We start from the raw sequence: 17,059 nt of genomic DNA on the forward strand, positions 1-17,059 counted from the left end.
ACTGCCACCATTTGTGATAAGCTACACGTGACAACAGTGATTTGTATACATTATCTCTTTTAGGCCTCTGCACAAAATACATTTACAGATGAAAAAAATGGAACCTTTCATCAGTTAAATAAATGGTCCGATTTAACACAGCCAGCGAGTAGCTAAGATAGGACTTGAACACAAATCAATCAATCCCTAACACTAAACTCATTCTTTGACCATCATGCAATGCACCATATCAGGAATTCACAACACAAATTCATCCATTTGACACACATTTTTGAGAGCATATTATGTGCCACCTTGTGCTAAGAGATACAAAATTGAAATCATTCATTCATATATACATTTAAAAAGTATTTACTGAGCATGTACTATGTGTACTATTCTAAGTGGTGGGGATGCAGAAGTGAACAAACTCATCAGCTCCTTTCTTATGGGCGTTAAGAGATGGAAGAGACAGTCAATAAATAAATGAACAAAGGTTTCAGATAGCAGTATGTTTTGAAGAGACATAAAATAAGGTGATGTGAACTAATAGCAAGTTGGCCACTTTTTTTTTTTTTAAAGATTTTATTTATTTGAGAGAGAGCACACATGAGTGGGAGGGGGAGGGAGGGGCAGAGGGAGAGGGAGAAGCAGACTCCCTGCTGAGCAGGGAGCCCGACACAGGGCTCGATCCCAGAACCCTGAGATCGTGACCTGAGCCAAAGGCAGATGCCTAACTGACTGAGCCACCCAGGCACCCCACAAGTTGGCCACTTTAGATTAGGTGGTCAAGTCAGGTCTCTTAGAGGAAATAATCTGTAAGCCAAGATCTAAATGACAAGACAATCCAGCCTAGCAAGGACTGGGGAAAGAGCATCCCAAGCAGGGGGACAAGCTAGTGCAGGGCGCTAAGGTCAAAACAGGTGTGGTATGAAGTGAGATCCCAGAAAGAAGCAAGAACAGCTCATGGAGGGTGTTATAAACCAGTATCGAGAGTTTGGGTTTTATTTTAAGTGTGACAGTACATAGTTAGGACATAGGCTGGCTGCTGTAACAAAATACAGTGGCTCCAGCAAGATAGGGCTCAACATAATGGCTTAATCCATGTCAGTCCTTGTAAGTAACTGATATAAAACCTAAATTGGGTGGCCATTTGTAGACTTACTCGTTAGGTTCCTTGGACTGTATACTGGGAAACTTTAAAGAATCAGTATGACTTAGTGAGATGTAATTTCATTGTGATAAGGTATTATAACATATTTGAAAACAAATTTACCTTGACTCATCCTAGAGAGACAAGGTAGCAGAGTCACTAAGACACCAGGCCCTGGTATGTTAACTTTGTGACTCTGCAGCAGTTATATGACCTCTCTAAGCACCACCTTCCATACCTGTAGAAGGTGAACAGTGATAGCACTGACCCTGTAAGGCAGTTGCTGCAAGGATCAAGCTATATGAAGTTAGTATTACTTAGCTTAGTGAATGCTAGTTATTGTTACCTAGAAAGACATCAAGGGGCCACTGCCTCATTTGCATGATAGAGTCAACTTGGAGATGCTATCAGACTTGTTGAATAGATATAAATATATAGATTCATGACCCAGAACAAGTTACTCAGGCCATCTTAAATGTGGGTAATGAATTACTATTAGGGTACTGGTAACAAATTTATTTTGCTATATTTTTAAAATCTGGAAAATTATCATGAACATAAAGTTGCATCAGAGAGGCTGTCTTATTATGTTCATATTTGTTCTTACATTGATCATTGGATGCTATATTAAGGGTTACATAAAAAGGAGATGACCAAGAAAAGACTACCTGGGATAGATTGGAGGAATATTTTCAGTGGAAAGGTGAAAACTCCAGGCCAGTTCCAGGCTACCATCTTCTCAATCCCATCCCCCACCTGGTGCCTTTTGTGGCCCCTTCCACTGAGCACACAATAAACAAGGAATATCATAATCAAAGTTTTCTCTTCATAGTCATGGCACAAGACGGTTGAGCATTTCTGTGTCCATTTTCCTATATTCTACAGAACAGTTTTATAAAGTATTTGCATTTTTAAGTTATTTTGGGAAATACCTACATTTTCTAGAATTTCCTCAACAACAACAATGACAGATTTGGGCAGGTTCTAGAGAAAGAAAAATCCAGATGAGCGTGAGGTTATAGTCCAGGTGTCCTTTTGTCTGAGTTCTGCCTGTTTTGTCCCCTCACCCTATCAATCCATATCTCCATGTCTATGTCTTTTTGTTATCTCATGTACATTTGTTATCTCTGTTATTTGTCTATGTCTACAGACATAGTATGTCTATGTATTTGTTATCTCATTTATTTATCCCAACACTCTGTGAGGAGAGTACTATTACAGTACTATTACCTGCATTTTACAGATGAGGAAACTCATGGATGCTGAGGACTTTGAGAGAAGAGTCAGACTTCAAGTTGTTGATTGGACACAGAATGGAGACAATTGAAGAATTAAGATTTTCACAATATTCATTATTCAAGACATGTATTAAGTACCTATGCTGCCAGGAACTTTTCTGGGCACTGGGACTATAGCAGTGAATAGAACAGATAGAACTTCTCTTCCTACACAGCTTACATTCTAGTAGGGGGATAAGAAAAGAGAGATTACGAACAAAATGTTAGGTGGTGAGAAGGGCTAGAAAGAAAAATAACTTTAAGATAAGGAGAATAGAGAGCAATTAGGGAGTGGTATTTTGTAGAGGGTGGTCAAAAACCGTCTTTCTGATATGGTAACCATAATGCAGAGATGTCAAGGGAGTGAGGGAGCATGCCACTTGTCATTTGGGCAAAGTGTATTCTGGAAAGAGAACAGCAAGTACAAGTTCGAAGATCTGATGCGAGAGCATGCTTGGAAAGTGTAAAGAATGACCAGACAAGAGTTGGGAGATACGGATTGAAGATGTCAGATCTTGCAAGGACTTGGGATTTTCCTCTGGTTGAAATAAGAAACCAGTGGAGGATTTGGAGTAGGGAAGTGGCAGAGTCTGATGTGCATTTTAAAGATTCCTCTGTCTGTTGGGAGGAAATGACTGAAGAGGCATAAGGTTGGTAGGAAAGGCCCCCTGGGACTCTATTGAGAAAGGAGGCAGTAGGGGAGGTGGGGAGAAGAAGTTAGAGTCTAATATTAAATTCATAAACTCTTAAACTTTATGTTCTCCCACACCAGGCACTGGGAAAATACCAAAGCAAGGTAAACAGCTTGGTGAGTTTTCCTGCTTATCCATGCATGTGTCCAATACACACCTACCTTCACTTTCCTCAGACTTGTCACTCCTACAGACAAGCAGGAAGAAGAAAGGATATACTCCGTGGGAAGATATGGTGTAGTGAGTCCTCTCCGGGCTATTCACATTGTCCCATTGTTCTGAGGAGCTGTGTGTGTGTGTGTGTGTGTGTGTGCGTGTGCGCATGCGTGCACCCATGTACCTGTGCAGGCCTGGAGTATATATTTTGGCACTGTAGAAAGCCCCCAAGAAATGGAAACTGCTTTCATCATTATTGCTATTATTTGGCAGTGATCCAGATTGATTTTGCCACCAACTTGAAGACATATGCAGCCATAAAGACAGGAACCATTCTGTTTATTTCTATGTTTTGGACCTGCCATGTTAATGGGTAAGTGTTGTTGAAAATCAGATATTAGCTCAAAGGACTCTCTCTGTCCACAAATATAAAAGTTGAGGAACAATTCCTTAACATTTATTCAGGAGCCCATAGTATTTGGTAATAAAAAATTACTTCATTGAGAACTTAAAACCTGCACATAGATGTTTATAGCTGTTGCAGTCATAACTGCCAAAACTTGGAAGCAACCAAGATGTCCTTCAGGAGGTGAATGGATGAATGAACTATGGTACATCCAGATAATGGAATACTATTCTGTTCTAAAAAGAAATGAGCTATCAAACTATGCAAAGACATGGAAGAACTTTAAATGCAAATTAGTAAGAGAAAGAAGCTGATCTGGAAAAGCTACATACTGTATGTTTCCAGCTATATGCTGTTCTGAAAAAGACAAAACTATGGAGACAATAAAAACATCAGTGGTTGCCAGGGGTTGTGGAGCAGGGGGAAGATGAATAGGCAGAGCACAGAGGAATTTTAGGGCAGTGAATGTATGCATAATGATGAATGCATGTCATTATACATTTGTCCCAACTCATAGAATGTCCAACACCAACAGTGTGAACCGTAATGTCAGTTATGGACATCGAGTGATGACAATGCGTCAATGTAGGTCCATCAATTGTAACAAATGTGCCACACTGATGGGGCATGTTGATAATGGGGGAGGCTGTGCATGTGTGGAGGTGGGGGGATATGGAAAATCTCTGTACCTTCCCCTCAATTTTGCTGTGAGCCTTAAACTTCTCTAAAAGAGTAAAGCCTTACAAATTTTTACTTTCAATTTTCTTAAAGCCTCAGGCTATCAAAATGGCCCAGAAAGGAGAATGTTGAGTATGACCTGGCAATGAAATTCCTAAGTTGAACTGGGAGAAAGGCACTTATGCCAACTATTATATATCTCCCTTCTGGGAGTCCTGATTTGCATCAGCGGTGGGGATATGGCACAGTAACTAGCTTAGAAATCTATAACCCAAGCTCTCAGATCAAGTCAAAGACTCAATATACAGGTTGGAACCCTATTCCAAACTGTTGGTGAATAGAGTCAAATTTTGTTATTAAAAATATTCTATACTTGGGCACCTGGGAAACTCAGTTTAGTGTCCAGTTCTTGATCTCAGCTCAGGTTATGATCTCAAGGTCGTGAGTTCAAGCCCCACGTTGGGCTCCATGCTGGGAATGGAGACTACTTAAAATAATCAAACAAACAAATAAATAATCAATCCTGTAGAATTTAATAAATGACATAACCACTTTATATTATATGCTTAATATTATATGTCTTTCTAGGATTTTGAACTCATCATCATTCATATAAGGGAACCAGTGATAGAATCCTTGGAATTACAATGAAACATATCAGAAGCATTTACATATTTTGTAGTATTGCTATGTCAGTGCAGGGCTGGGCTTCAAAGCTGCCAGAAGAAAGGGAGTTAACAACCAATTTCTCCAACTTGTCCCTAAGAAAGATTCCTGCAGACTTGACCCCAACCACAACCACACTGGATTTATCCTACAACCTCCTTTCTCAACTCCAGAGTTCAGATTTTCGTTCTGTCTCTAAACTGAAAGTTTTGATTCTATGCCATAACAGAATCCAAGAGTTGGATATCAAGACCTTTGAATTCAACAGAGAGTTAAGATATTTAGATTTGTCTTATAACAGATTGAAGATTGTAACTTGGTATTCACTGGCAGGTCTCAGACATTTAGATCTTTCTTTCAATGACTTTGACACCGTGCCTATCTGTGAGGAAACTGGCAACATGTCACATTTGGAAATCCTAGGTTTAAGTGGGGCAAAAATACAAAAATCAGATTTCCAGAAAATTGCTCATTTGCATCTAAATACTGTCTTCTTAGGATTGAGAAGTCTTTCTCATTATGAAGAAGGTAGCCTGCCCATCTTAAACACAACAAAACTTCACATTGTTTTACCAATGAACACAAATTTCTGGGTTCTTTTGCGTGATGGAATCAAGACCTCAAAAATACTAGAAATGACAAATATAAATGGCAAAAGCCAATTTGCAAGTTATGAAACTCAACAAAATTTTACTTTAGAGGATTCTAAGACCTCTGTTCTATTACTTAACAAAGTTGATTTACCCTGGGATGACCTTCTCCTAATCTTCCAGTTTGTTTGGCATACATCAGTAGAATGCTTCCAAATCCAACATCTGACTTTTGGAGGCAAGGTTTATCTTGACCACAATTCATTTGATTACTCAAATACTGTAATGAGAACTATGAAATTGGAGCACATACAGTTCAGAATTTTTTATATTCCACAGGAGAGGATCTACTTGCTTTTTACCAAAATGGATATAGAAAACCTGACTATATCAGATGCACAAATGCCACACATGTTGTTTCCTGTTTATCCTACAAGATTCCAATATTTAAATTTTGCTAATAATATCTTAACGGATGACCTGTTTAAGCAACCTATCCAATTGCCTCATTTGAAAACTCTCATTTTGAAGGGCAATAAATTGGAGACACTTTCTTTAGTGAGTTTCTTTGCCAACAACACATCCTTGAAGCACTTAGATCTGAGCCAGAATCTGTTACAACATGAAAATGATGAAAATTGCTTTTGGCCAGAAACCTTGATCACTATGAACCTGTCATCCAACGAACTTGCTGATTCTGTTTTCAGGTGCTTGCCCAGAAGTATTCAAATACTTGACCTGAATAATAACAAAATTCAAACTGTCCCGAAAGAGATTATTCATCTGAAGTCTTTGCAAGTGCTAAATCTTGCATTTAATTTTCTAACCGATCTTCCTGGGTGCAGTCATTTCAGAAAACTCTCAATTCTGAACATTGAAATGAACTTAATTCTCAGCCCATCTCTGGATTTTTTTCAGAGCTGTCAGGAAGTTAAGACTCTGAATGCAGGAAGAAATCCATTCCGGTGTACTTGTGAATTAAGAGATTTCATTCAGCTTGGAAAATATTCAGAGGGCATGATGATCGGATGGTCAGATTCGTACATCTGTGAATACCCTTTGAATCTAAAGGGGACTCGGTTAAAGGATGTTCATCTTCCTGAGTTATCTTGCAACACAGCTCTGTTGATTGTCACCATTGCAGTTATCATGCTAGTTCTGGGGATGGCTGTGGCCTTCTGCTGCTTTTACTTTGATCTGCCCTGGTATCTCAGGATGCTGGGTCAATGGACACAGACATTGCAGAGGATTAGAAAGACAACCCAAGAACAACTCAAGAGAAATGTCCAGTTCCATGTGTTTATTTCATACAGTGAACATGATTCTACCTGGGTGAAGCATGAATTAATCCCCAATCTAGAGAAAGAAGAGAAATTGATTTGCCTTCATGAGGGAAACTTTGACCCTGGCAAGAGCATTACTGAAAATATCATGAACTGCACTGAGAAAAGCTATAAGTCCATCTTTGTTTTGTCTCCCAGCTTTGTCCAGAGTGAGTGGTACCATTATGAACTCTACTTTGCCCACCACAGTCTCTTCCATGAAAATTCTGATTACATAATTTTTATCTTACTGGAACCTATTCCACTCTACTGCATTCCTACCAGGTATCCTACGCTGAAAGCTCTTCTGGAAAAGAAAGCATACTTGGAATGGCCCAAGGATAGGCATAAATGTAGACTTTTTTGGGCAAATCTTCGAGCCACTATTAATGTTAATTTATTAGAAACCGGAGAGATGTGTGAACTACAGACATTTGTGGAGCTGAATGAAGAGTCTCGAGGTTCTGCAATCTCTCTGATAAGAACAGACTGCCTATAAAATCTTCTCTTCCCCTAGGGAAATTTGGGCCTGCATACACTGTTGGGATAGAAGTTGATACATGTTTATGATGGTAATATGGCAATATCATTAAGATGAAAAATGATTATTATTTTCATGTCAGTTCCTGGAAGGATTTCTAAGCATGTATACTACAGAAACACAAGTTTGCAAAGGCTTATGTAAAAAGGTGTTCATCCCAGCATTGTTTATAATCATGAAAAATTGAACAGAGCTCACATTTCCTAGAATAAAGGTTGATTCAATAAATTATAGTTCATTAATGCAACAAAATATTACACAGCCATTAAAAAGAACGAGGTAGTGCTATATTTACTGGTATGGGGAAAATTATACTAATATGGTGGTTTATATGTTGAAATAAAAGTATCAATGAATCTACACCAGTACATTGATATAGTAACAGTGGTTTGAGTCTGGGAGGTTGTATTACAGAAAACATTTGATTTCTATGTTGTATATTTCTATAACATTGGGATTGCTTAAGTGAATCTGTATTTCTTTTGTAGGTAGAAAAGTACAATAAAGATAATATTTGGGGCACCTGGGTGGCTCAGTCGTTAAGCGTCTGCCTTCGGCTCAGGTCATGATCCCAGGGTCCTGGGATCGAGCCCCGCATCGGGCTCCCTGCTCAGTGGGAAGCCTGCTTCTCCCTCTCCCACTCCCCCTGCTTGTGTTCCCTCTCTCACTGTGTCTCTCTCTGTCAAATAAATAAATAAAATCTTTAAAAAAAAAAAAGATAATTTTTAAAGCCTATACATCCTATTCATTTTGCTTGATTCTTCCTTTCTAGTCTCACTAGTCATAGAACGAAAACAAGCTTTTCTAAATATTGTAAAATTATATGTTACTTCCCTGATTAGAAATGTTACTTCCCCGATTACAAAAATTTCTGTGGCTTGGGATACCTGGGTGGCTCAGTTGGTTAAGAAAAATTTCTGTGACTTACACACCTATAAAGGAAGAAAACGGCCATATTTAAAATCTGACGCCAATCTCCTCTTACCTCCATGCATCCTATCATTGAGCCCTAGCAAGTTATTGGGCCTTTCCCAGAACATTCAGTCTCTTTGGTATCATGACTGGCTGTTGAGGGAATCTTACATATCCTTCAAGGTACAAGGTACAACATACAAATGTCAACTCTTTTATGAAAACTTCCTCATTTCCAAGTATGGTGCTCCTTGATGCTCCATAACACTTCAGACATATTTCTATCACCACACTGATCATATAAGTTTTTAAAGTTTCCCTTTCTTACTAGACTATGAGCTCCTCAAAGGCTAGGACAGAATTCCCTCTGCCCTTATTTTCAGCAGCCATTTGCTCAGTCCCTGGTTCAGAGAAGGTGTCAGTGAATGTTAATGTTAGGTAAGCTAGAGGAACGTAGCAGGGACCCAACTGGCTTCAAGATAGAAAGTCAGCTGAGAAGACTGAGAATCCAGAATTGAAGGATTTCTGAGTATAGCTTGAATCATGTGAAATTGCCAGTATGTGGTTGCTCTTGGCCTATAAGAACATCTACTTTATCTCATTCAATCTAATAAAACTAATCTCTTAAGCAGGGTAAAATTGGACTCTGCATCTATTTTATTTCCTCATAGTTGTGGTCTTATGAATTCCTCATGCTAGTAGTCATTTGAGAAATTGTAATCAAGATGGTCAACCTGAGAGTATAGGGACAGAGTTGGGTGTCATTCTCCAAGCCAGGTTGTGCTACCATTTGGCTAATGACCAGTCTACTATGAGGAGCTAGAGCTCAGTAGCCTTGAGCGTGAGTGTCTCTCTTCTTCCCCTCTGGTGAGCCCATAAGTCTGTTTGGTAGAAGGGTAAATCCAAGGAAACCACAATGCAGGGAGAGCAGAAAATGGGGAGAATGCATTTCCAACCAGGCTTACAGCATCTGGGCCACTGTTATTAGTGCGATTCATGGCTTCTGGGTGAGTCAGACAGACACTGCAGGAAGATTTTGTAAATTTTGAGTAAATGACTCAGTATGAGACTCTCACTGTTAAACATTAGTTAATTGGGAACATATTAAGTAGGTAGCATTAGCCCTAAAGTCACCAGGATTGAGTTATCCCCTGGTAGAATCCTCAGTTTAGTAATACAGTTTTAAAAATAAATGTACTTTATCACAACTAAAAAAAATAACACATCAGGCTTAGCTGTCAGTTACTTTTTGTTTCAGCAGCTGGACTACCCTTAAATCTTACCTATCAGACCATTGTACTATTCCTTTCTCAGAAATTCAGATACCATCAAAAATGTCCTACTTTGCTTGGTTTTGACTCTTATGGCTCATACCAGAAAATGAATTTTCCCTAAGTTTAATATTGGGACTTGAGATAGAGGTAGCACCTAGCCTTGTGCAAACCTGATGATATACTTTTACCCAAGACATTCCGGATTTCAAGGGATCCACTCTCCTCAAGCATGACACTGATGAGGAAGTAAGCATTACACAGACTGCATGCTGCAATGGAACCCTGTGTAATGACACTGATCATGTTTTGAAAGTGATTTCAGGTCTCGTGAAGTTGCAAGTTGCTTTTCATTTCCTTGCCATTTGTCAACCTGGAGCTTCTTCCATTTCCCCCCCCCCCCCCCCCCAAGGATATTGAGCTCTATCAATATTGCTCAAGTCTGTCTTGGATTCTTCAGGGTGCCTTCACAACTACTGGGCATCCCTGCAGATAAATGACAATCTTTTCAGGATGCCAAGAGTCCAGTGTTGATGATGTTCTATATATTCTATAAACATGACAAAGAGGTCTATACTAACATGAGATTATAATCCTCTACTTCCAAGTGGTTTGGAGGGAGAAGAATTTTAAATGTAATTTATGGCAAATGTTCCCTGAGGTTCAACTCTTTTATGAATTATAATGAACCATTCAAGAAAAGCATGGACTAGGAATATTTAAACTGAGTGAGAGTTTAGAGCTTACCAAGTATAACTCTCACTTTTAAGTGGGAAATTCAGGCTTGGGAATTTTAAATGACTCACCTAAGCCTGAGGTCAAACACTAGTCTTTCAACTCTTTGACTGAAGAGGCTTTTCTTTCCAATCTAGGACAAGGTGCCTCTTAATTTTACTATCTTGATCCTTTCGTTTCCATTCTTAACAACAGGGCCCTGGGTTGGGCCCCTTGCATATCCTGCTTATACTGTTCATAATTATTTGTGCCTGAACTCTGCAGTCTCTCCCTACTGCCTCACACTTCTTCCCCAATCCCAGCCCCCAACTCTTAGGAGAGCCTTCCTTGAAATTCTAAGTCCTTCTTAGGGTCTGGTACTGCCAAGGTGGGCAGTGTTCTTTAAGCGATATATCCCTGGTCCAGGCCCAGACCCACGTGGATCCTGGTCTTCACTGTCCCCTTAAAGATGCTTTCTGACCCTCTGTCTTGCACATGAGGTCAACCAGGTATTCTGAGGAGCTCTGGGACTCATGCCTATGGGGTCCTCTCAGAGTCTGGTGGTTGAGCCCCAATTTGAGTTCGACAATCTGGCAAGCAGATCACTCTTGCTGGCTGAAGCAGTGTGGGATAACCGAAGATTGGGCCACCAGAATAGTGCTAACACACTGATTTGGGGTGACTCTCACATTGAACACAAGATGACTTCAGGGGTCAGAGCTATCTATAGTCTACCACCAATCCTTGGGCTTGAGCCACCAGTGTGGGCTTGTGTCCCTCCGTGTTTTGACTGTGGTGCCACCTCTTATCTATAACACCTTAGGATAGCAAGCATGGTGGCAGGTGTCTTTTTCCCTGCACTCCTCCTCTTCCCCCAACCTCTGGCATCCAGGGTGATAACCACCATTGCTGTAGGCTCTGTGTCATGTGTTAGGTAGTCCTTCAAGGATGGTTTTCAGACTGAACACCAACGGGCCTTCCAATCAATGTCCTCTCTTACCTGCCATTGATGTAGTGACATTGTGCTCTCCCTATCTTAAGCCATGCTGAAGAGGGAAGTACAAAGTACATATCTTGCAGGAGTAGGACGGTGCTTCTCTCTTCACATATGAACCCCTCACCTAACCCCCTGACCGGTGTTAGTGTGTGGAAGGCAAGGGTTCAGTCAATATCAAAAGAGCTCCCATTCTGAGGATGCGATGATTACTACCTCAAGAATCCAGGAGAAGAAAAGACTGGAAAATACCTTGTTCTATGTTTATAGCATCCAACCCTGAATGGTAAACAGGACCAGAAAAAAGAATATTGATTCACATTTACCTACATATTTTGGGGAAGGCTCACATTGATGAAGCAGAGTACCAACCTTTGAGAAAGAGTCATTGGAAGGCAGTGTGGCTGAATGATACAGTATCCTGGCTAATAATGTGACCAGCATTATAGACATGCTATTGGGGAACTTCAGAGGCAAGAAGAGCTATCCTGTTTAATGTAAACAGGCTCTGAAGATCCAGGTCCTCGTGATTAATTACAGCACTGTTACCATTTTCTCCTGGTGGGACATATAAAATTAACCAGGGAGAGTGCATTGGACAATAAAATGCCTGAAGGGATGGTTCCTGGATTTGAACAAGAAGAGATGGTACTTGGACCCTACAAAGAATCTTTCAATGTGCCAACTGGACAATAAGCAATACATAAATAACTCTATCCATCTTCATGAATAAGACACTATACCTCTCATGGGTCCATATATTTTGAAACATTTTTAAATCAAATTTTTTATATGGACAGGAGCCCTACATTGCAAAAAATCTTTTCCTAGAGCCCTGAACACCCTGGGGTCAGCTCTGAGAAGGAGAATATCCTGCCTTATGCAGCCAGAACTTAGCTTGCTTCTTATTTCTTGGCTGCTCAACTTGTTTCGGTTTTTGCATAAGTCGTTGACAGCAGGAGAGTTTTGTCTCAAGTGCTAATGGGTCTTGTGTTGAGATTCAGTGGTAAGACTGAAGGATCTGACAGAGTGGTAAAGGCAAATTCTAGTACCACAGTATTAAGGTTATTGGAAGTTCCTCCTATGGTTTTTATAAAAAATGGAAAGGAAGCGAGACATTTCTTATTTTATGTCATGATGGGTGAAAGCTCCACATTATTAAGTTCTCTTCTCCCTATGGAAGATGTTAGATTTTTAGTTGTGCCTAGGAACTTTCTAAACCTAATGACCTGAAGTATTTAACTTCCTGGCAGCAATACCTTTGGCCCTGGGGGAAAAATAGGGCAGAGAAAAAAGCTGTATATATACTAGGTTAGCTCTAATTGTCTATTAGGACCAATGTCTTCTTTTGATTCCTGGACTCATGGGTCCTGGGGAGATCCAGAGACCCATAAGCCCTCAACCTCCACCTGATTCTTTGATTTCTGGAAAAGAGTTGAGTCAGTCTCCATGATACTGTTTTTAGTATGATGGCCCTGTGTGTAATAATACAAATTGCTAACCCTTCTTGAGGTTTATATGGGCCAGCCACTGTTCAAAGGATGTCGTGAGTTATCCTTGCTAATTCTCATAGATCTATGAATTAAATTTTATCATTATTCTCATGGAAGAGACAAATACCCAAGGTGCCCAAAAGTTAAGGTTTCATAGATAATAAATGACAGAAACCCAAGGCAATCTGATTATAGAGCCTGCTTTCATATCTACCATTCTATGCTGTCTCCCAAGAGCTTGCTATCTATTGGCTTCATTCATATTTATATTCACCATGAAAATACCTCTTCCTTCTACACCATATTTTTGGATGGAGGTGTCTTGTTGCTTAAGAGTGATTCTCATTATTTAGTGTAAAACCCAAATGCCGCCAGGCCTCACTGTAGCTAAAATAAGGCACATCAACATCAATGACCCCCCAAGTTCTTGTTCTTGCCCCCACCTGCTTAAGCAGCACTTCTGGTCCTCCTGCAAAAGTCCCTCTGAGTAGTGGTAGGAGATCTCAAGGAGGCTCAGTTTTGTTCGCACAACACACTGTCACCTACACTCACCATTTGGCGCCACTGTAGTCGTCTGGCCACTCTAGCTAACTCAGGTGGCTAGAATTGTGGCTTTTCAAAGCCCTTGAAAGAGCCTTGCACTACTGACATTGCTGAATGAAGGTATCTCCTAAATGATGCTAATGTCCATGCTGAGGTGTTTTCTCCCAACAACCCCAAATTCATTTATCCTTGAGGTGAGGAGAGGAGCCATGCTTCCCAAAACAGGGTGTCAACATTCCGGCATTCCAAAGCTGCAACGCTGGAATCTAGAATTTCACCAAGTCAACATCACTTATCATCAGGGAAATGCAAATCAAAACCACAATGAGATATCACTTCACACCTGTTAGAATGGCCATTAACAAAAAGACAGCAAATAACAAGTGTTGGCTAGGATGTGGAGAAAAGGGAACCCCTTGTTGGTGAGAATGTAAATTAGTGCAGCCACTATGGAAAACAGTATGGAGGTTCCTCAAAAAAAAAAAAAAAAAAAAATAGAAGTACCATATGATCAAGCAATTCCAAAGAAAGTGAGAACACTAACTAGAAAAGATCCCTGCACCCCCATGTTCACTGCGACATTATTCACAATAGCCAGGATATGGGAACAACCGAAGTGTCCATTAATGGATGAATGGATAAAGAAAGTGTGGTATAAATATACGATGGGATAGTATTTGGCCATAAAAAGGGAAGGAAATCCTGCCATTTGTGACACCATCATGGACCTTGAGGGCATTAAGCTAAGTGAAATAAGTCACACAGAGAGACAAATGCTGAACAATCTCACTTAGGTGTAAAATCTAAAAAACAAAACAAAAACTGAACAAATACCAAGCTCATAGATACAGAGAACAGATTGATGGTAGCCAAAAGCTGGTGGGTGGTGGGTGAAATGGGTGAAGGGGGTCACAAGGTACAAACTGCCAGTTAGAAAATGAACAAGTCCTAGGGATGTAATGTACAGCATGATGACTATAGTTAATAATAACAATGTATTGCATATTTGAAAGTTGCTAGTAGGGTAGATCTTAAAAGTTCTTATCCCAAGAAAAAAAGGTTTTGTAACTACGTATGATGATGGATGTTAACTAGATTTATTGATCATTTCAGAGTATATACAAATTTCGAATCATGTTTTACACCTGAAGCTAATGTAAGGTTATATATCAATTATGTTTCGATTTAAAAAACTGGGGAGAAAAATAAGAATCATACTAGTGTTCACAGTTTACTTAAAAATAATTTGAGGGCGCCTGGGTGGCTCAGTTGGTTAAGCGACTGCCTTCGGCTCAGGTCATGATCCTGGAGTCCCTGGATCGAGTCCCGCATCGGGCTTCCTGCTCGGCAGGGAGTCTGCTTCGTCCTCAGACCCTATCCCTTCTCAGGTGTTCTCTCTCTCTCATTCTCTCTCTCTCAAATAAATAAATAAAATCTTTAAAAAAAAAATAATAATTTGAAATCTAATGTCATATTAAATGAACCTGTTAGAGAATAGATAAATAAACCTCTAAAAACAAAACTGAAAGTTATTCAATTGGATACACATAAATATACATCATAAACCACCAAATCTATAAGATAACAGTCAATTAACTTTTTTAAAAAAATAAAAAGTGGCTATATACACAATGTCAGAAAGCTTCACGATTAAAGAGGCACTAATGAAAGAGGAAAAACACTACATATTCATTACAATAAAAATAGTACTATGAGTATGTGTAATCAACCTAATGAACTAGTGAAAATTACTATTACAACATGAAAATTAAAATTTCCGTTCATTTTTAAAACATTTCCAAATACTTATTTGGGCTCTTTTCTATAATATTTTTCTGAAAAGCAAAAGTGAAAAAAAATCACTAAATCTTTTGATACTTAATAATAAATTTATGAGGGTGAAATTGAGAATACTTAGCCAATTGGGCAAAAATAAATTTTGATCCTTTGCTGCTTCCCTTTCAGTTTTTGTCCATTATCGTTCCAGGGGTCACAATCGTGCAGAGACCACAAAGTCATGTTACATTTCTTAGTCTTTGTAATTTATCTAGTGAAGTTGAATTAAAATTTAAAAACACTTTATTCTTTAGAAAGTTCAAAAAATCCACTCCCCCAAGCCAAGCATGTGATTTATATAATGAAAACAAATAGTTGAATTACATATGTTATGCAAGATTAGAAAAAAAAAAACTCTGTCCTCAAAAGCAGGTGTGCACATCTCAGCACCCCAAAGTCTCAGTGCTGGGATCCAGAGTTTTATTGAGTCTCTCAGGAAATCTGTGCGGCATTCACTCACTCCTAACCTTTGTGGGAGCTCCAAACCAGTCCAGGGGGCAAGGAGAATGATCAGCACCCCATTCCTCCCATCTTCCTTAGTCCTTCCCACCTCTCCTCTGCAACCCCGCCCCTTGCCCCCACCAAGTATTCTTTCCTCCTACCTATGCATATCAATATACGCATATAAACGGGGAGGGAGTGAACATTATCCAAATAGCCCAACCTCTATTCCCAGTTTGGATTCAGTTAGAACAGACTGCTACATATTTTGTAAAACAAATTGGATGGGGAGGTTTGCCCCATATGGAAGCCTAGGAGAGGCTGGAGGAGGGCAATGAATAAATTCTCCATTGTCAGAACCTTAGAAAACCGTAGACCTCCATTGTCAGAACCTTAGAAAACCAACTTCTTCCTGAGGCTTTATAAGCAGGAAGCTCGCTAAGTTTGCAACTGGCTTGATATAATAGCTAAAAACGGACAAGAGAGAATTTCGCTTTTAATTTTTTAATCTCTCAGTCTTAAAACTTAGCTTCAGGCCCCAAACTAAAAAGGACAAAAAGGATATACGAAGATCATGAAAAAGGAAAAACAGAAAGAAAGAAAAAGAGAGAAAAGGACCAAGAGAAAAAGAAACAGGCAGGTGTCAGCTCTAATGCAACTTCTCATTTTGCAGCGTGCATCTAACCTTAAAGCAAAGTCCCCGGGGAAGTCAAAGGCCGGGCCCTGTGGTTTACCAGGAGTTTCACTTCACTGGTTCCTCCTCACCGGCCCTTGCAGGCGTAGAAAGCAGAAGTTCACGACATTAAAATAGATCCCATTGTGCATGCAAGAGTAATACCACCAGCAAAGCATCTCTTCCTGTTTGTTCACTTCTTCAATTCTCAGGTTGGTTCTTTGCAACCCAATTAGATGCACTCTGTCAGAAACCCTGCCTTGGCTTGAGGGAGAAGCTTTACAGGGTTTGCTGAAGCATCTGACCACTTACTGTTTTGTAATTTCTGCAATAAATTCCTTAATGAGCCCCTGTGCCAGAGTAAGAAGAAGAGGGAAAAACCATTCTGACCTTCTCCAGAGCTCACCCTGACCCGGGGCACCTGTCACATCAGTCATTCTTCAGAGGGCAGATCTGCAAGGGACCCAGGGCATTGGGATGTTACAGGAGAGCTGCCCTGATTTTCCTTTTGTTGTTTCTCATTTTTCTTTCTTTTTCCTCTTCACTACCTCGGAAAGGCATAGAAGGAAGCCGCTTTTCGGGTCGACTCAATTCTTATTCCTGTTTCCAAATCAGAAACAACTGGGGAAAAAAAAAAAAAACAGTTGGGAACCAGGGAAAATCGCTTGAAAGCCAGAACCTTGCTGCAGCCTCAGCATCACACCTGAGAGCTTGTTAGCGGC

At 39.9% G+C, this 17,059-nt stretch overlaps 1 protein-coding gene across 1 annotated transcript; it reads left to right on the forward strand.

The window, feature by feature from the left end:
• Window positions 1-3,608: 3,608 nt before the first annotated feature.
• TLR10 (toll like receptor 10) lies at window positions 3,609-7,816 on the forward strand. Its single transcript, XM_021701665.1, has 2 exons — window positions 3,609-3,630; window positions 4,930-7,816. Exon 2 carries the CDS (start codon window positions 4,989-4,991, stop codon window positions 7,416-7,418), a length of 2,430 nt encoding a protein of 809 aa, XP_021557340.1. The 5' UTR covers window positions 3,609-3,630; window positions 4,930-4,988; the 3' UTR covers window positions 7,419-7,816.
• Window positions 7,817-17,059: the final 9,243 nt, after the last annotated feature.

Source organism: Neomonachus schauinslandi, chromosome 2, assembly GCF_002201575.2.
Source record: "Neomonachus schauinslandi chromosome 2, ASM220157v2, whole genome shotgun sequence".
Classification (NCBI taxonomy): Eukaryota; Metazoa; Chordata; class Mammalia; order Carnivora; family Phocidae; genus Neomonachus; species Neomonachus schauinslandi.

Bases quoted from the DNA above. Each gene is read 5' to 3' on its own strand.
- TLR10 (XM_021701665.1), top strand. From the start codon at position 4,989: ATGAAACATATCAGAAGCATTTACATATTTTGTAGTATTGCTATGTCA.